At 39.9% G+C, this 20561-nt stretch overlaps 1 protein-coding gene across 13 annotated transcripts in view; it reads right to left on the reverse strand.

Moving 5' to 3' along the window:
- Positions 1-20561, reverse strand: part of XYLB (xylulokinase) — a 149427-nt gene that overhangs the window by 52153 nt on the left and 76713 nt on the right. For 10 of the 13 annotated variants that reach the window (XR_014884122.1, XR_014884120.1, XR_014884119.1 and 7 more), the window contains exons 16-18: positions 15231-15289; positions 11149-11236; positions 8865-8959 (exon numbers count right to left, since the gene is read on the reverse strand). Coding sequence is in view for 2 of the 13 variants with exons in the window: in XM_003206944.5 (XP_003206992.2) it covers positions 451-534; positions 8865-8959; positions 11149-11236; positions 15231-15289 (326 nt within the window). In the remaining 11 variants the exon portion in view is untranslated. Of the gene's footprint in view, positions 1-250; positions 561-8864; positions 8960-11147; positions 11237-15230; positions 15290-20561 lie in introns of those variants that run through there. The other 3 variants (XM_085226977.1, XM_003206944.5, XR_014884128.1) reach the window with 3 other exon arrangements.

Raw genomic sequence — 20561 nt, forward strand, 5'->3', positions numbered from 1 at the left:
CTTTCTGTTGGTTTTATGTAAGCAAAGAGGAGATAAATTATAGATGTGTAGGAAGATAATTTCAAAATACACTGGGGAAAGAGGTCATGGAATGAAGATACTGTACTAGGTGGGTATGTAGAGAGCCCACAGTACTGAACACGTGGAATCAAAGCTCATATTCAGTGGACTTCATGTGCTCATCCAGATATTCCTAATCAGCAAGTATCATTTGAAAAGTATTGAGAAAACCTGAAGTCACAAACACTAGAACAATGATTTCTTTTTTAATTAGCTTTTCAATCACAGTGCAACTTTTTCCATCAACATACTGAAACTCAGCCATTTAACAGTGATTTGTCTACAAAGAGGAACAAAATGATTTAAAGAACTCCACTAAATTCTGAGCAAATCTCTTCTGATCTCTTTGGGAGTCCACTCTGCAGCCAACTCATAAATTTTGTTTGCTTGTTATTTTGTGTGACAAGAGGAGGTTGGGTTGTAGATCACCTTCTGTTCAAGCTCCGCATATCTTTTCAAGAGTGGACGATAGAGCTAAAAGGGAAAAAAGAAACAAATGTCTAGATTGAAAAATTAGATTTTTAAATCATGCTGCAGTTAAAAATATCTTCAGAGCTGAAAGAGTAGCGCTGTCACAGGCAACTGCAGGTTTGAGGTTTCTTTTCCAATTTGCTCAAGAAATGCTGCAGTATCTTCCACCTTCAAATGTCACCGTCCTTTTCACCATCTCCTTTACAGCCTAATTTTATGACACACACAAGTTGTTCTTACTGTGATTGTATTCTTGCTATAAGCACAAGTCATTGCTTCCAGAGGAAGCAGCTCTGCTAAAGTCACCTCTCCAAGTCGGCCATGCCCCCTCAGTAATAGCAGTCCTAACCACCCAGGCAGAACTCCTGTCCTTGCCTCCCTCTGCTACCTCAGGACGGATCACTGCCTCTGTTCCCTCCTCCTCTGCCTTGCTAATGAGCCCCTACCACAGTGCAATGCCACTGTCAGAAAGACCAACATGCAGACCACGGCGTTCTAAAATACACTTCCCACCCCTCTCAAAAACCCGTATCTCCTTTAGCTTATCTCCCTTGCACCCTATAACCTTTCCCATCTATGATGTGCTCCATGCCCTGGCTCCTCACACTGTATACCCAGGGACAAACAAACACTCAGCTTATTTCCACAATAACATGGAGCATCTGAGCAGCTTTTTCCTATTTCCTTATCTAGAATCCACCAGGGATTTTTAGCTCAGAATAGTTACAGCCATGAAAAGCAGAATCAAGATTCAAATGTATTCAAAACTCCAGACTGAAACATGCCCTATGCTTTTGGACATGGGCAAGATCCATGCTGGAATTTGCTACATTCTCTACATTATTTTTTTTTCTTCTTTTTTTCTTCTGTTTCAAATTCACCACAGGACATATCTTAGAAGATGAACTACTTTGTATGTGACCAGTTTACACAGAAGAAATCCCAAATAAAGTCTAGCCCTACTGCAGGCTGCAATCTAAAACTACACCCATTCCAGATCTGGGAGATACACCTTCCTCCTTACCCCTATGTCGAATTTTAATTGTCCATCTAATAAAATAAGAAATTGATGCCATGCCAGGATAGCTTCACTCATTTGCTGGCACTAGCACAAAGAGGGGACTGCCAGGAGCCAGTGAGGAGCTAGTACAGCCTCGAGCAGTCCTTAGGAGGATGCCATCAGGTCATATCCCTGCTGCAATGAATCCTATGGGCCGCCAAGTCTAGTCTACAAGCCCCCTGCACTGATGTTATTCATAATAAGGGCAGTCTCGCTCCTGGCTCCAGGTTCAGTGAGGTTATAAAGCCATAATGAATCATATCCAGTAAACTGAATTACGGCTTTCATCAATAAGGGAGATCCAGCATTTAAATGCATTTTATCCTTTTCCAGATAAGAGCCACAGCCAACAACTGTATATGCATGAAAAAATCAGGAGGAAAATGTTTCAAGTGCAAATGGTGAGGCTGCAGGAAGAGGAGATGCTGTTCTTGTGCATTTTATGTATAATCCTGAAGTGGCCTCAGTATCTGTACCTGTCATTTCAGAATCATAGAATCATTAAGGTTGGAAAAGACCTCTATGACCATCTAGTCCAAATGTCCACCTACCACCAATATTGCCAATATTCTCCTGGTTAGAAGAAAAATCCATCAAGTGTTTGCACAATTTTCTTACCTAGGGAATACAGAATTAACATGTTTTGTTCTTGTGCTTCAGCTGATGGTCAAACATTCAGTTCTTGTTTCCCCCTTCCAAAAGGAAAGCTTCAGTCTGAACAGCAAAATCTGGACTTAACGCTTTGTTCCCACTTCCCCTATAGCAGGTGAGTGACTTATGGGTACATCCTGCAGAACAAACCTGTTCTGATTGACTCCTCCCTTTCACCAACAAGATGTTGCAGCAGTTAAAGTACATTTCTTCAACAGATTAAGCATATCAAGGGGAAGATAAGAAACACCTACACCAAGCAGAAACACTGTTCACTAGCCAAGGCCTCATCAGGACACTGCTCTCAATCCATTTTGCAGTGACACATCACGCAGAAAGAGAGAAACCTACTCAGTCCTACCTCTGTATCAGACTAACTCCATGATCTTGGGAAGACATTTAACATAGAATCACAGAATCGTTAACGTTGGAAAAGATCTCTAACTAAGACCATTCAGTCCAACCTCAACCCACCCCCACCATGCTCACTGACCACATCCCTCAGTGCCACATCTCTATGGTTCTGGAACACCTCCAGGGACAGTGACTCCACCACCTCCCTGGGCAGCCAGTGGCACTGCAGCACTACTCTTTCTGAGCAGTTTTTCCTAATATTCAACTTGAATGTCTCCTGACACAATTTGAGGCCATTCCCTCTTGTCTTGTCACTGTTACATGGGAGGAGAAGCCAACCCCCCACCTTGCTATAACCTCCTTTCAGGCAGTTGTGCAGAGTGATAAGCTTTCCCCTGAGCCTCCTCTTCGCCAGATTGAACAATCCCAACAAACATATCCATGCCCCAGCTCCTCTTCTCTACAGAGCAGTGATACCAAGGTCCGTGGAGACTTACACAGATTACTGAGTTAGCAAATAAAAACCACTATTATTATTAAGTGCCACACAGCATACCATTTCTAAATGACTACATGGGGGTCTTGGGTGTTCAGTTAAGTGCATACACGTATTCTTTTCATGTTCCCAAAGAATACTCTTGCTCCCATTTCTGCTAAATATGCACATCAGAGTAAACAAAATACCGAGCAGGCAACCACCGCTATGCTGGGAGTATCGGTATGTCAAACAAAAATGGCTCTTTTATTCACTGAAGCATTTATAATCAAGCTTCACTGTTTCTTACTTTGCTATTCTGTAAATCTGAAAAACCCTAAGCACTTCTCAACAAAGATTCAGCACAGCAGAGCTGCATTGGTAAGTGTGCTCAACTCCTGAGAAAGGCGGCTCCTTATTACTTACCCAGCAGTGCTCTTACAGAATACACAACAGCACATTCACTAGAAGGCTGGGAAGTATTGTTGTTAATACATCACGCTAAATTAAAATGTGTCAAAATAAATGAACAGCCACGTTTACTGATAACAATCCCTTTTCCTGTTTATTGGACTTAAGCACTTAGCTCGCTAATTGACAAAATTCAGGCATTTGCAATAATCTTCCCAGCCATTAGTGTAAATGAATGCTGCGTTTTGTACCACCTGAAAACAATGCAAACAAACCACAACAACAAAAATTCAAGACCACTGCTTGTACTCTGTTCATTTGGGGGTAGCACAGTTCAGAGGGCTAACACAAAGTTTTAAATTCCTCTTCATTAGGGAATTTGGCTGCGACACCATCGTGGCTGGTAAGCACAGCAGTGCTTCACGCCTTTCATACGCAGTGCTTTTCATAGCAGTTTTACACCAGCTGAAGTCTGGGGCCAAAGCAGCACAGCTCCCAGGAAACACCACAGAAAACCCAAGTGCTTTATGGAGAACCTGGCCTGAACGCACACAGCTGTGTTTGTGAAAGATATTTCTCCACATCTGCTGCGGCTGAATCGCCCCTGCAGAACCTCAGCAGCTCCTTCTAAGCCATTCCAGGAGCCTTTTTCCTGAGGCAATTATATAGATTTATTTTTCTAATTGAGGTCCAAAGGGAATAAAGAACTCTCAATGATGCATAAAAACTCAAGAACATAAATTCCCTCTCTGTCATAGCCTCAAACCTAATATATCAGACCACGATATTTAGCAGGAGTAATTACATGTATCACAACATGAACCTTATTATTGTCCATAATTTAATTGTCCTTGCTATATTATGGCCTTTTCTCCTGCTTATGTCTATAGCCAACTCTGCAGCATTAGCAGTATTCTGATGGCTTCATTTACAAATGCTGAACTTCACTCCTGGGACAACTTGGACACGCTCTGACAATCCCACAAATAAATAAGAAAGAAGAAATGACACAGATTACATTATAACTGAGAATAACTTGACTCGCCTTGCCTGGAAAAACTCTGCAGATAAATGTTACCTTGCTCTTTAATCTAAATCAAGTGTGTCATCCTCATATTTTATCTCACCATACTACTAGCCTATGAACTCGACAGGGCTGTTACCACTTCTTTATACTACGCCTACAAGAACAGGACTTTGTCCCTCCTGTTCTCTACGAGTACATCCAGCTACAAATGATTACTGCAAGTGACAATCCCACGGACCCTTCTGTCTCCTGCGTTAGCCAATGACTGGAACAAATCAAAATTTACAAATTACAAAGATGATGCTGATGATTATCTAATTTTAATCTACCCAAGTACATTTAATCTACTCTGCATAGATTAAAATTAATCAGTCCCTTGCAAACACTTGCTACTTTAGACAGGTTCCTTTTTTTTTTTTTTTCCTTTAAACTAAATTCAAATTACTTCAGAGATATGCTTAAGAAATTGAGAGATACAGATATTTTATTTTAAAATCATCACAGTAGTTCACCTTTTTTAACTCAAAAAGGATATGTTTAGGGCAGAAAGAACATGATGGTGTCCAGAAATACCCTCAAGATGACTGCAAGGAACCACACCCCAACTGTCCCTTCATTTCTTTCACATATTCATTTTGTAAGCATATCTGAAACAGTTTAATAGCCTGAAACTTATTGGTTACCCAAGTCACTTTAATCAAACTTCCATCAAAACCTATTATCATATTTCCATACTTGTATTATTATGATCTGCAATGCACTAAATTAGCAACCTAAGCCAATTTCAGAAAACATCCCACGCCCAAATATCTAATTCAACAAAAATATCATTATTTTAAATCAATAAATAGGTCGCTATAACTTTCCTGGGTAACAGGGTCACTTCTACAAACACACATGCTTACAAAGCACATCACCAAAGTCAAGAAAACCTGTAGGCCCACATTTTTCCTTCTTGAATGTTTGCAGAATTGATACTTTTCAATAGGGTCAATAGAACCATAGAACCGTAGAATTGTTAAGGTTGGGAAAGACCTCTAAAATCATCTAGTCCGACCATCAGCCCATCCCCACCATGCCCACTGAACTATGGCCCTCAGTGCCCTCAATAGTGCAATCAAAGATTATATATCCAGAGGTAGTGAATTGTGTCATCCCTCCTCCCTGCAAAACCCTATAATATAAAGTGTTACAATAAATCAAACACTATGTTATAGGTATTTGGTTTGTATAAACATAAGTCACCAACCCCACATAATCATGATTCCTCTCCTGCTTTTTTGCTTAATTAAACAACAAGCCAACCATCTCTGTTTAACAGATTACTAGAATAGAGCTGAATTCTAATGCCACAATAATGGATCCTTTCTGTCTGTTAGCATATATTTACTGCTCTATAATCTCCTGATCATTTCTGTCATGCCTAGTATTTCTGATTAATCTTTTTCCTTGGGGATGAAAAGACTCCAGAGAGGTTAGATGACTTTAGCTTTTGTTATTCTGAAAATATGAAAAAAAGAATAAGGAATTCATCAGTTTAACCTACAGATGACTAACTTCAACTAGTCTGCTTGAGTCATGACCAAAGGTTATCACCACGGTGGCTACCACCAGAAGACCTTCTGATCCATGTGGGTGTCTACATAATTATAAATAAGCTCAGGGTGCAGAAGCCTCCATAGCCTACAAATATATTGTGAAATCATGTTCAGCTGAAGCGTCAGCCACAGAAATGGTTCTCTTTAGTATGGTCATTTCCAGGCAGGACGGTCTGCTATTAACATAAAGTCACATTTTTGCCAGACAACTTGCAACTTACGGGACTTCAGTTTCCACTAGCTACTAACCGTCACACATAACAAGAACTACGTTTCCCATCTTGTGACTTCATTTTACCTGGCTGTCAGCTTAAGTGAATCTGAAGAATTGTTTTTTGTGCCCTGCCCCCCCTTTATGAAATCACACTCATTATCACAAATAATCATTTGGCAATCAAAGAAACATTTCTTGCATGTCGTGTTCCTGGGAAGTTCTGCTATATGCCTAGGCCTTGGCATCAAAGAGGAGGCCACATCAAACTGTTGCATCTGACCTCTGTCTATAGGAGGTTTTTCTCCTTCTAAGGATGTAGCACATGTTGCCTCCAATCTACACCAAGAAGAAAGGACAAAACTAGACCAGATTGCTGTGTTATGACCTGTTTTTTCTCCACTCTGCCAAGATTTAACTGTAGCTGTCCAGAAAATGTAGGGAAGTGGTCCAGGCAATTTCATATTGGTTAGCCAGATTCTTTCAGAAGAGCTCCTCAGTGAGACAGAACCTAACCTCAGGATGACTTTGAAGTTTATAAAAAGAACCGTCATTTAGGTGAAAGCCTCTAAACTCAACAGAATGAAATTGGATGGACAGGGAGCTGCAGCTCTGTAAGAAACAGAATCAAACTGACTCATCACATTATGAATTTTTACTGCACTGTTCATGCTAACACACTGTATTACTGACAGGCCCCTCTGGCTTTCTGCAGTTTCACAGCCATGAAACTAGCCAGGGAATCCACCATCAACTGTAAAATTATAAGACAGGAAGAAAAAAAATTGTATGGAATACGTAATTGCAAGAAGCAGCTCTTAATGGAATGAAGCTGGCAAGCTAAGCTGAAGCACAGGAACAGTTATTCCTTCACACGCTGTTCAGCCGCTGCCTTCTCTATCATTCACTTCTATCTACTGGGGCAATAATTCTCTGCTGTACATCATTTAAAACCAATAAAAAGATATGCTATGAGAGCCAGGTCTAACCAAGTGGAAAAGGAGAAGAAAAGTATCGAGAGGGAGATAATTAACTCTTTTAGCTTCCAGGCCATTTTATGCAGACAGTAAAATAGGAAGAGGCAAATGAATTCCCCACTGTTTTTTCCAGCTAGGCTTGCTGGCCCCTGCAGGGGCACAAGGTGCTTGCTGCTCTTGCAAGTCCTCTGTGAATGACAGCTGTATCCCCTGCCCTTGAGCTTTATAGCTGAAGCAGCACTGGGGGTCACCAGCAGGTCTCAGAGCACTCTGCACCTCCACCAAAGCAGCCTGTCAGCTCTCCAGCAGTGAGCATTTTGGGGGGTATGAGGCAGCAACGTGAGGCTGGATCAGACACCAGGGAGCTGCTCCTGAAGCCCCCACAGGAGCCTCCAGCTGCAACAGATGCGACACAGGCCATTGCTGTTAATTATCTTTCAGAATGAGGGGGGAAAGTTGAGTAAATGAGATCAGATCAATCAAGTTTAAATTATTCAATGTCTTAATATTTCTGAAGGGGACTTCTATTCGATTACTGAGCTCCTCCATCTCAGTTAATAATTAAATAATATGCTGGCAGGCACAATGCAGCATGATCATTTCTATTATTACTCATGATGATATCTGGTGCTCCAGTACATATGTAGCTGGGAGTTAGTAGTTTTGGCAGATCATTAATTTCCCAGTTTAAATAAAAGCTTTAAAACCTTGTTGCCTGTAGTTAGGGCATAACCAAACATCACAAATAGAGTATGTAAGGCCGTCCTGATACACAGCTGAAGATGGAGCTAGACTCATCTTTGCTTCTTTAAACTCATATTCTCCAGGAATCTAGCAATGTTGCATTTTTAAATTTATTAGCTGACATTAAATTGCAAAAGCTGTTGTAAATTAAGGCATCTGACATTTGGTAGTGAGAGGTGTGAGGTAGCACTGTAAAGCCCAAGACAAGTCCTTCGTGGGCAGGAATACAGGCAGAAATGGTGCCATTAGCAACAATGACCACTTGTCTTGCTTAATATATGTGGCCCAAAGAAGCACAAGTTTCACCTTCAGATAAGCTGAAATTCCCAGGATGAGCAAAATACCAAAGACCTGTGAGTACTGAATTCTCCAAGCTGGCATGCTTTCAGCTTTTCCAACTGAGAGCTACAAGAAAAGACACAGCATTGCTGCCCACTGTTGAAGATCTGGAAAGCACCATCACCATGCCTTTCTCAGTACTGCAGCCTGCAAGCAAGTAAAGACTGTTTTGTCAATTACTATCAGTTACAACCTGATGTGTATCCAAACTCAATCTGTTTAGGAAGTCGCTTTTGCTCTCCAATCACACCCAGTTAAGGAAAAAAAAAAATCATTCTCTCAGACATAGAGAGGGTGATCATGCAGATTACTACATCATTACACCTGCCATCTCCCCAAATTAAATCAACTTTCACAATAAGAATTAAGAGTTGTGCAACAAAATATTACTTAGATTAATCCATTTCACTAGAAAAATTAGTATACTACTACATTTTGAAGCAGACAGAAAATGAAAAGAAAAATGACATTCCCAAGCTTGCTCACCTCCTCAGCCCCAGCAGTTGGTGTAACAGCCAATCTGGGCTCTGGTGCTAATTTCACAACATCAGCCAAGGGCACATTTGTCTCAGCTACAAGTCCTGCAACGAGAATCACAATCCTGATCAATGCAAAAAGCAAGATGAGGGATGTGCCTTGACTCCCTGGCAAATTAATACCTTATATTGATCTTCCCCGGTCAGGTCAGCATTCAGGATTGAAGGATAAACGGCAAAAAATCTTACATTCCAGTGCACTAGCCTGGGAAGTGGGGATGCTGTGATTGAGTTTTTGCCAATCACTCAATACATGCCCTGGAGAATAGGCAAGCAGCAGAAATGCTATTCAACAATATCAGTAATTATTTATGTTTACAACAGTATAGTAAACAGCAGTGGAAATATGTGGAAGCAAAAGATTCAAGGACAAAATGTGACTAAACTAAAAAGGAAGGGAAAAGAGTGTCAAGAAAGCATGTTACAAATCATTAAACACACTGATATATAAGGAAGCAGAATAACAACAGAGTCCTACTACCACAACATGTTGCTTTGCAAGTGGATCACACCCTTTTAGGAGTTCCTTGTTACAACTGTAAGTACCCCAGGTGAACTGTGGAAAACCCTACTTGTAACCAGATGTACAGTCTAATGGGATTAAAGAGCCACTGCCATCAATATTTCATTTATATTAGGAAGTCTTTGCTTATACTAAATTCCTTTCCCTGGTCAAAAGTGAGTCATCTGAAAAATGCCATTTAGAAACACACAAGGCATGCCCCCAGGGCTTGGCTGGCAGAGCACCTGAGCTAAGGAGTCCCTGTGACAGCACAGCATCTGAAATCCTCCCTCAAATGCTCTGTCAACCAAGCTTCAAGATTCCACATGCCAAACTGGCAGAGCGATTTTATATCTTCCATACATATGAAATCACTGAAAAAAACTTTAATGATGGCTCTACATTCCACTTGTATTCAGGGACAAAAAGTTTGCTTGTAGCATTATGCACTGGAAAGCTTTTGGTGACTGCTGAAGCAGTAGGCAAAGTTTGAGCACAGAGTTTGGAGATTTAGCCTCCAAGGTGCAAAAAATAGTCCCATTATGGCTTAAACACACTGATAACCTTACTGTACTGCTTACACTGCTCTGCCATGCTTTGCCTGACAGAATCCCTGTGACTTGTCTGGAAATAAAGCAGAGAGCAAGTTGTGTGTGTTAAACATACTGACTCAAACTTTTGGCTGTGCTTCTTCAAATGCAAGAGAGCATGTAGTCTTCACATGGTATAATGTGACAGCAGAACTTGCTTCTAAAATTACAACTTGGCTGATTTTTCCTCATGACTGATGTTTTCTCTTCCATGCATGTGCAATGGCATGGATCTTATATGAATCTTTACAGGAGCTAGCCATTTCTGGTTTATTGAGCACAGTGATGGTGATGGGCTGATGGTTGGACGAGATGATTTCAGTGGTCTTTTCCAATCTTAGTGATTCTATGAGTAAGGGCCAAATCCTAAAGCTTCTAATCAGAAAAACAGAGGTTAAGAACAGTTGGCCTACACAATTACTTCAGAATTTGATCCCCATTCCTTAACTTGTTTAGCAATAATGTATTAGAAACTTACTTTAAACAATACTTTATTAGAATGTCCTGTCTGAGATTGAACACTTAAATGGCTGAGGGCCTAACCTAAACATAGCACTGCATGCATTAATAAATACAAGTTCATTAACACTTTAAATCTGGGTCTTGGACTGTTGCATCACACTGAGTGATATGGTACAATGAACAGAATGACTGGGTAACCTAAAAGCATCCCAGGATTTATGCTTTTACAAGACAAAGTGCACACAGCTCGAGTGTGAAGCCCAGTAGGCTTGTATACTGTATGTCTTGACATTTAAAAGCTGGAAGATATATAGGTTTAGAAACATTTACTTGGCCAGCAGTATTCCTGGACTTGTCGTCTCTGTTGTCTTGGAACCTCTTTGCTAGGATGGATCTTTAGTTTGTTAGACCACTTCAGCCACTCAGATAACAAAACAACACATAAAGCTCCTAGACTCTAACCTGCCAATCTCAGCAGCTTCCAGGCCTTATCCCCTGATTGAGAAGCAGCTCGATCCAAGAGTATTAAAGCAACTTCCCCCTTGCTTTGACCTCAGTGACCTTCCAGTCAGATTCATCCAGTTTTATTCCCCTCTCATTTTCAATAACATTAATCCCAAGTATTAACCAACTGAAATTAAACATCTAGACCACTCAGAAGTATCTCCTTACAGTCTTACCATGAATCGCTCTGTAAGCACTTCCTAAACAAGCAGAGTTGGCTGTATCAATAGTGTACACTGGAGCATTGAACACATCAGACAGGACCTGGGAAGTATCAGAGTATCAGTTATGCATGTTCATGAAATACAAAGGATAAGCAATCCCTATTACTGCACAGGAAAACAGACAGATTATATACACTCCAGCAGAGCATTTGGGTATCCATGGAAAAAAGTACCAGAGACAACACTGAGTCTCCTGAACTTGTGACACAATGGAGTATTTGTAAATCTGATCTAGAGATGCAACTACAGCCAGGAGATTAAGTCCCACTTCTCCTCAGATCTCTTTCTTGAAAGTCTAGAGGATTCTAACTTCAAGCATCATCTCTCTCATGAGCCCACACAGTCTGCCCATGCTGAAGGCCTGCATCAGGGATATCCATTTGGGAACCTGCAACTGATGCCTTTTTTCCTCCATCACTTGTATGGCTGACTCAAGCAGAAAGGAAGGAGAAAGGAACCAGCCATGGCTCCCCAGTTCTCAACTTTGATAGCATAAAAGCTACAGTTTGCTAAACCACTTGTCTTTGCTTCCAGCACTCCCATTACATTAGGGTTAGCAGAAGAATGAAGCATGACCTGATCTCACAGGCTTTACACATACCAGGAGTTTTCCTGCGTTTGAGTAATCCTTAGCTATGAAGACAAAGCAAGGCTATGTGTTCTCAGCTTGGTTTGGCAGTACAAAGAAAATAATACATGAAAAGAATCTGTTTTGATATCTGACAGATACTAAGTTATTCCACCATGCACCATTCCACCCACTGCACTGAAATCTACACCAGCATCTCGCATTTACTGAGTGTATGCACTCTTACTAACAACGTAGTTTTAAGAACATAAGATACTGTGGAGGGAAAATAAGACAAATTTGGACAGGGACACAGAATATTCAAGAACGCTTTACTGAAAATATTCTCAACTTATTCTTTCCAAATTAAATAGATATTTTTGTTTAATCTCCCCAAGGATTGTAGGTGTCCCTCAGGCCACACAAGAATCAAGCAGCAATTCAGAAGTTTATCACCTGATTTACATCAGTATATAAGAATTTAAAATAAGGTCACAGTGTCCACAAACACAAACCAATCAGATTTGTGACCAGCAAAACCCCATCCAGGGATTCACAACCCTGCTGATCATAGAACAGAATCATAGAATCACTGAGGTTGGAAAAGATCTCTAAGATCACCCAGTCCAATCATCTGCCTATCACCAACAGTTCCCACTAAACCATGCCTCCCAGTACAACATAGAAATGTTTCTTGAACATCTACAGGTTCATGACTCTACCACCTCCCTCTACAGCCCAGTCCAGTACCTGACCACTCTCTCGGAGAAGTATTTCCTAACATCCAACCTGAATCTCCCCCGGCACAAATTGAGGCCATTCTCTCTAGTCCTATTGCTAGTTACAAGGGAGAAGAGTCCAGCTCCCACCCCACCGTAAGCTCCCTTCAGTCAGTTGTAGAGTGCAATAAGGTCACCCCTCAGCCTCCTGCTCGCCAGACCAAACAATCCCAGCTCCATCAGCTGCTCCTCATGAGGACTGTGCTCCTACACCCCAAAATACTGGCTAGGCCTGATCCCCCTGTTGTCCCGCACATGTGGTGTGATATGCCTCAAGATGGGGCCCAGGGTTCATCCTGGGCCCCATGGCCTCATAGAAGATGACTAAGGAATTCAATTCATATGCTACAGTAAAAAAGATATGCAATGTTTTTAAAGGATTTTGTCTCTTTCTCTGAAAGTTTGAGAGAGATTTGCAAATAAAAACCTTAGATAATCACGAATTTTGTTATCTGAAACAAAAGCCATTAAGTTGCTAATTAGAATCCAGTAATAGCCTCATCTTACACACTTTTTATGCTCTCTTCTGTTCATACTGCAGTGTCAGTACTGCCTAACTTTTGTTAGTAAGCAAGAACTGAACAAACAGTGAGCTTCACTGTTAGGGGATAAATGGAAAATTAACCACTGTATCCATTAAAAAGCCCTCTGGAAATAAGGTCACAGAGTGCAAGGTTCAAATATCCATCCCGTCCTGTATGATTTCACCACATTCCCCATCTGTTCATCTCTTCATCTCACATAGGTATTCCTTGCCTTATGCTTGAATTTTAAATTTCCTTGAACAGAGGTCTTTTGTGTTGCACCTCTCCAGAGTCTTATACAATGCAGCTCTATTCAGTAATGCTAATAAGTACTGCAATCGTACAAATAATAACTACCTTTTGTGTCACATGATTATGAAATTAAAATTATTAAAAGTTCATATATTCAGTACATTACTTGAAACCACGATCTCTCTCACGAATAATTTTAAAAGAAACTGTTAAAGGTTTTACTGTTACAAATATTTCACTATGTTTCATGTGGTCATTAATCAGGCCCCACATATGTTATAAAAAGCTTCCCAGAATAGTGAAGAAAACTGCTCTGCTATAGCTGTATTTTTTTTTTTAAGCACATTTTCCTAAGTTGCCTTCTTTGCTATGTAAAATACAGGAGTTACTGAATGTTGATTAATTAAATGATACTCTTTTGTAACCCTGGAACAAATTATCCAAAATTGACCATGATAAGGGCGGAAGCCGTTATTCTTCATGCAACTGATATGGTTTCTGAGGTTTTGATTAAATTAAAAAGGAGGATCCAATTAACCAGTGATTGAATTAAGTGGACGAAACCATATTGATCATATTATTTTAAGACACTTCTAATGAGTTTTAAAAGCAGCTCTATTACTACACTTGAAGAGCAAGCACCACAGGAATCACTCTCATGACCACAAATTTTCAGCTATTTTAAAATTACAAGTTACAAAAACATTCTGTTCTCAGCCCTCACAGCAAGGAGACCCTCCTAGTATCTAAATATTGCTTTAAGAGAAAATATCTATTAATTCAATCTCTTTCTTAACATACTCTTAGTACGCTAAGAAATAGTAGAACTATTTCAGTGGGGACCAATATTTTAAGCCATTAACATACCAGTTAATTTTCCAACATCAGCTTCTTGAGCAAAATAACCAAAGCAGATGAAGTGACATGTACAGGCAAAACATTCCAAATCTGTCCTTTGTGTCCCAATGAGCTCTATATCCTATGGCTCTACAAACACACATTTTAGATGCCTTAGGAGAAAGTGAGGTCTTTGCTTTTCAATCTCCATTTATTCCAACTCACATTTTGCAGAACAGATCGCATTCACTTTGTACAACCGTGCTCACCAAAGAACATGGTGTGTAGCTGAGGCTGGCCTCAAGAGTTTCTATTACTAATGGAAATGGATCGGTATCCAGAGAACACAATTCACCCTGTGCTGACTAACTCCTGAGCTTTGTGGTGTAGATGCCCATCCCCAAGCTCACTGAGCCTCTAGTCAAAGAGAAGCTTATTGATGCACTCAGTGGAATAAACTCAGGATATTCTCGGGACAAAGGATCTTAACCAGTGTTAGCTGTGCAGCAACAGCAGCAGATGAGGAAGATGGGAAGAGGGAGGAGAGACTACACAGAAGAAAAGGAGCTCTACTAATATGTGACACAATGCCAGTAAGAAATACATGTTCAAAAACAACAGGGACAGGGTTTAGAGTGGTTCTTCTTCGGTGGATTTATTTGTTTGAGTGTCCAGCACTAGGGTAATCCCACTCCAGTTTCAGTCTAAAGTCCAGTACTGACTTTAATGACAAAAACTATAAACATCTCAGGTATCTTATCAAGTCTCTTCTTGGTTTCTTTGCTAATTGATTTGACATAAGCAACGAAAGCTGGAAATCACCAGTGTTTCAGATACACATCCATAAAACTAGTGAAGTGTAAATATATATATATATATACACACATAAAATAAATCTGAAGTTCAATACAAAGTTAGCATTAGTCTCCAAAACAAACCTGAGGAAAAATCCCAATAACCTGAAGCAGTTTCACAATCCTATACCCAAACCTTCCCATACAGTTAAAGTGATTTGGATTCTATATGCCGAAATAAAAATGTAGATATAATCATCTACTTTAATTTTCTACTTACCTGTAAAATTTTTTTATTATGGGATGCTCCACCTGTAGCCAAAATCCTTGTTTTGGGCACTGCAATGCAAAAGAACACACAGATCAGACTGAAAGCACATACTGTACAGATTTGCACTACTGAACCAAGCCATGAGAATGAGGAGGGGAAGTCAGATGGTCTGGGCTCTCTCCCTGTATCTCTAGCTTACCACATGTAAAAAAGAAGATAATACTAACCACCAAAACTCATTAGAACACTTCCTTAAAAGAAGTAGCATAGGTTTTGCACGTCTATTATTATTATAGTGCTACCAAGTCTGGGAGATTTGCAAAAGAGATATTCAATAAAAAGGCAGAGTGGTATTATACAACAGTTCTGGTTTGAGGTCAGATTGGTTTGGCTCACAGCTGTATATATAAAAACTGACAGGTAACCTTTAAAATCAGCAATATTTTCCAAACTTACTCCTCACAACGTTCACAATCAGAGTTCACTGGAACCTGAGCATCCCTATATGCTTGAATGACAAGGAAGCGTGTCAGAAGGTAATTAGAGATGGTCTAAATCAATTCAGCAAAATAAAAAATTACATAAATCTCTATCCAATTAAAAATCATAGATCTGGGGGTAGTGGGAAAAAAAAATACCCTACACATTCTTTAGTCTTTATAAGAAATTTACCCTTCCTCATCGTGTTCCTGGCTTTCTGTCCAGTGCTTCATTATTTATTTGTGTACGTGCTCCTCTGGAGCATGACATCCAACAAGCCATACATCTATCCACAACCACAATTCAGCAAGGTATTACAAGCTTCAGTAGTTCAAGTATCTCACTGAAATTCTTTAAAGATTTAAAATTAAATGAATGCATAAATACTTCAATATCTTATATTTTAAAAATAAATCTACACACTTAATTACCCTAATCTATCATAATAATAGCAGCACAGTCATATGATCTATCACAGTAACACCATTCTGTACATCCTCCTAAAAAGGGAATTTTACTGTGATATTATTTTGTTCGTTTAACCTCATTTTTAACAAAAGCTGAAAAAAATATCTTACTTCACACAAAGCAAACGCGGTCAATTTATACCGAGGCCCTAAACAACTTGTTATTTGTCCTTAATGGCAAAATCCCTGAAGACAGAATCAGAAACAGAGAAGATGTGTCTCACAAAAGGCTCCTCGTGACATTTCTTGACCCAAAGTGAGGTGCTCAGGTGGAGTCTTAGACCCAGCTACAGCACTGCACAGAGGACCCTATCTTGCTGATAAATTTAATTTTATTTTCCTCTTTGGAGGATATTCAGCGATGCACAAATTGGGTTTTAAAAGCCATTAGGATCTCTGTCAATGTCAGTAAACAAATAAAACAAACAGCAGAGTGATTCCTCGGGGAAAACAAGTTTCAATTATACCAACGCAGAATGACAGATCCCTGCCAAGATTATCACAACAATGTAATAGCACAGAAACCAGTGAAAAATAACTACCAAGCCTCTGTTCCTAGAAACCAAGCTGAACTCTAAATGATTTGCCTAGTAGTTGCAATTCTGTCTTGCTAAACCTTGCTGAGAATATAAATTCTTGCAGAAGTATCATATCCAGCATGAAAACACATTTCAAAAATAGCCAGCAGGACGGAATTAGAAACAAGTATGTTTGCTACACTTCACAGGAATTGAAAGCAAGGAACAAGCCATGCTTACTACCCTCTGCCTCTGGAGAGGGGCTTAATAAGCTTCTGGGCTGTCACCATCAGGAGAGAATGGTGCACAAGGCAGAAGGGGCAAAAGCAGGCAGGAATCAAGGGCTGGACAGGAGTCTTCTGCTCATCAATAGGTTGGAAGACTCAGGTTTTGCTTTTATTATATATCTGTGCCGTCACTGTAACTTGGAACATTTCAATATAAATGAGTTACCATAGGAAAAGCAGGGGTAACATCGCAGTGCACCTATGAGCCTGTATTTACCCTGCCTTTAGGTGAAGAAGGTACCTAACAAGAGGGGAAGTAGAGTTAAATCTAAAGGTGTTTAACACCATTATCTGAATCCAGACTAATTCTGTTGTAGCTAAACACTAAAGAATTATTTCAGTGCATAGTGAACCTACTTGACAAAAGAAACTGATGCAGATTGCGCTGTGAAGTTTCAACTGTTGGTTGGATATCTCAAGTTCTAAATTGAACTAGTTATTGAGTACAAGCACATGCAAGGAAAAGAAAAGAAGGCATGTCCTACACACGAAGGGCAAAATCATTAATTTTCCTTAACTAGGATTGTTTGCTTCACTGAAACACATCCCAGTGGGTACCAGCTTCATGAACCTTGGCCATTGCTATCTGACAAGAGAACCTGACCCACTGCACTGGTGGGACTGGTCCATCCAGACATGAGGAAGAGTGACCTCAGTGCTCTGCATTCCCAGCAGCAGCTCCACATACGGCCGGAGCGGGGACAACAGCTTTCTTGACTGAGTTTCAACCACTTAATACAAACAAGGAGCCAGGTCCCAAAAGAACTGATCTGAATTAGCAGAATTTTATGTTTCTCTCTTATTTCAGTCTCTCCTCCTAAGAGTGTGGAAAATGCATCGATCACTGATTTCAGGGTTTGCCTTTTTAATGCCAATATTGTGTGCTTTACTGAACGGTGGACGTTTGCTCTAAGATGTGTAATTGGATACATCTTATAAATAAATAAAGCCCATCATTTATGTATACGGGGGCATTAACAAAGACATCATTCATCCATCACTAGTGGTGTTCTCAGCCAGCTGTGGGTGAATCTGTCAGGAGCTACCATCTATATCCCCTACAGCAGTGCACAGAAAGAACTTAAATACAGTGTTACTAAAATAAAAATCAACACCAACTCTAGCAAACATAATTCAGGAATTCAATTCTCTGACAGTTGAGAGAATCGGTTTAAACATCTTTTAATTAAAAGCTCCTGGCTTAGTACCTAACCAACCCGTTTATTTCCTTCCTATTTAAAATTTGATGATTTTTTAGAGAGCCAATACAGGATTTTAACCCTGTGTAGAAAGCATTTACAGCTGCTTGTGGCATGGCACTGTCCTGCAATATGCATCACTTCCACAGCTGAATTATCGCTGTGGAATACTGTGGCTGATTTAATTAAATTCAGTTAAAACAGTAATTGCTATGGCTGGGGGAGAGCAGCAGGGAGAAGAAAAGTAAAGAAGTTCACTTACATAGCAAGATAGTAGAATCATAGAATGGCTTGGTTGGAAGGGACCTCAAAGATCATCTAGTTCCAACCCCCTGCCATGGGTCACCAGCCATTAAATCAGGCACTAGATCAGGTTGTCCATGGTCCCATCCAATCTGGTCTTAAGCACCTGAAGGGATGGGCATAGATGGGAGTACAAGGTACTTCCCCAAATAAGACTGAGAAGCCAGCCCACAGCCAGATTTTGTTACTGTTCCCACAACAAGCCCCACTGTCTCCTTCAGAGATCCAACAAGAAGAACTGGATGATGTTAAAGTTCATCTCTTGGCTCTTGTTTTCAGTCAAGATATTGCTTTCACCAAAAAGCATAAGGGACAAATGGGAAGACAGAGAAATTAGTTATTTGTATTATGGATATTTCAGTGAAAGAAAGACTGCAGTCCTACATGGCTGTATATTAATAAACATACAACCGATGCCTTTCCAAAAAAGCAAGCAGCTCAAGTAGAGTAAGATACAAAGTAATGGATGGACTGGAACAAAAATTTTAGAAAGCGAAAACTCAAAGAGCCCAGATGGATTCAGCAAGTGAAATGGGAATCAGCAAGTAAGACAGGCAGTCTCTCCTGAGCAACCCACTATCCCCTGTAGTGGCCTTGGCACATGACTGTATCTATTCAGAAAAAATAATCACATAAGCAAACTCATGTCAATTGGAAGGTTAGTGCTGACGAGTAGCACCAAGGAGGCTGGAGGCAGAAATTCACTCCCCTGTTCTAACAGGAATGGGAGCAGATCAGACTGCAAACAGGTTCAGATGTTAACCTGAATGGGAAAACTCCTGACCTTAGGGCTTTTGGGTCTGGCCGTATTTCAACTGGGCAGTAGGAACATGCCTGTATCAATCCTGACTTTTGCTAGAGCATGCATAAAGTCAGGAAGAAGAACCTGAAGATGGAAACTCTTCAACTGTTCCACCTAAATGCCCATTGCTGTCTACAGCCCTGGTTTGTACCCCAATCTCCACGCACTTGCTGACATTCAAAACTCCTAAAACACATTTTCAAGGCTTCATCCAAACAACTTGATAATGTCTTTCTCATCACAAATGAATCCATAAATAAAACAGAACAATGGAACATGCATTCAAAAAGCAGCTGATTACGCACATGAACCCACGCCAGCTATAAGCATGATTGCAAATAACTGCAATTTACAATTTGTAAGCAACAAGAAAAGTGTCAGCCCCTCCGTTATTTCTCTGATTAACTCCAAACACTATAATTTAAAAAAAAATTATTTTCTAGCTTTTCATTCAAGAAAAAAAAAACAAAGCAAGAATACATCATTATTTTGCCTCATTTATAAAACAAATGTTCCAAAATTTTCCTCTTTACAGATTAACTCTTCAAAAACTCATGCTAATTATTCTTCTGCTAATACAGTGAAAGTAAGCACCTGCTACAGTAGAAAGCTTTTCCTATCCGTATCTTTGAAATAGGAAAATTTGCAAGCCACTCAGTGCCCCCTACATGACTTTGAGGACTGGGTCAAAGGCACTTGCTTCTCTGCCTCACTACACTACATTACATCTGACGCTTTTCAGGAGAAAAAAAGACTGCCACAAACAGCTGCAGCACAACAGACAATATCTACCTGATTGAGGTAAGAGTAATGCAAACCCAAACTGTTTTGTTTTGTTTTTTTTAATTGTTTTTTTTTGTTTGTTTGTTTGTTTTACTTTACAGGCCAATGCAACTGCCTGAGTGAATAAACTACAAGCTGGAAGCCAAATAATAAAACAAATCCAGCCATCTTTACAGTACTAAAAAGAAGACAGTAATTCATAAAAGCTATTCAAAACCCATTTTTTAAAAGACTTTACTTTCACTTTGAAGTGTCAATTAATTTATTACAGAAAGAAGCAAGCCATATTTGCCATATAGGTTGACTACTTCCTTACATACAAGCAAAAAAGTTTTCATATTTCATAACGGCCTTTAATTTCATTAGGGGTTTCAATTGCTCAAACTTCTGTCATAAATTTTCCAGACACGGAATTTATTTTTAGTTTTTTAAATGCACTGTCTGGGGAAGAAAAACAACTTCTAAGGATAAAATTGATCATCTGCCTGTAAGGCTACAGCT

The sequence above is a fragment of the Meleagris gallopavo genome, chromosome 6 (assembly GCF_905368555.1).
Source record: "Meleagris gallopavo chromosome 6, MGAL_WU_HG_1.1, whole genome shotgun sequence".
Taxonomy (NCBI): domain Eukaryota; kingdom Metazoa; phylum Chordata; class Aves; order Galliformes; family Phasianidae; genus Meleagris; species Meleagris gallopavo.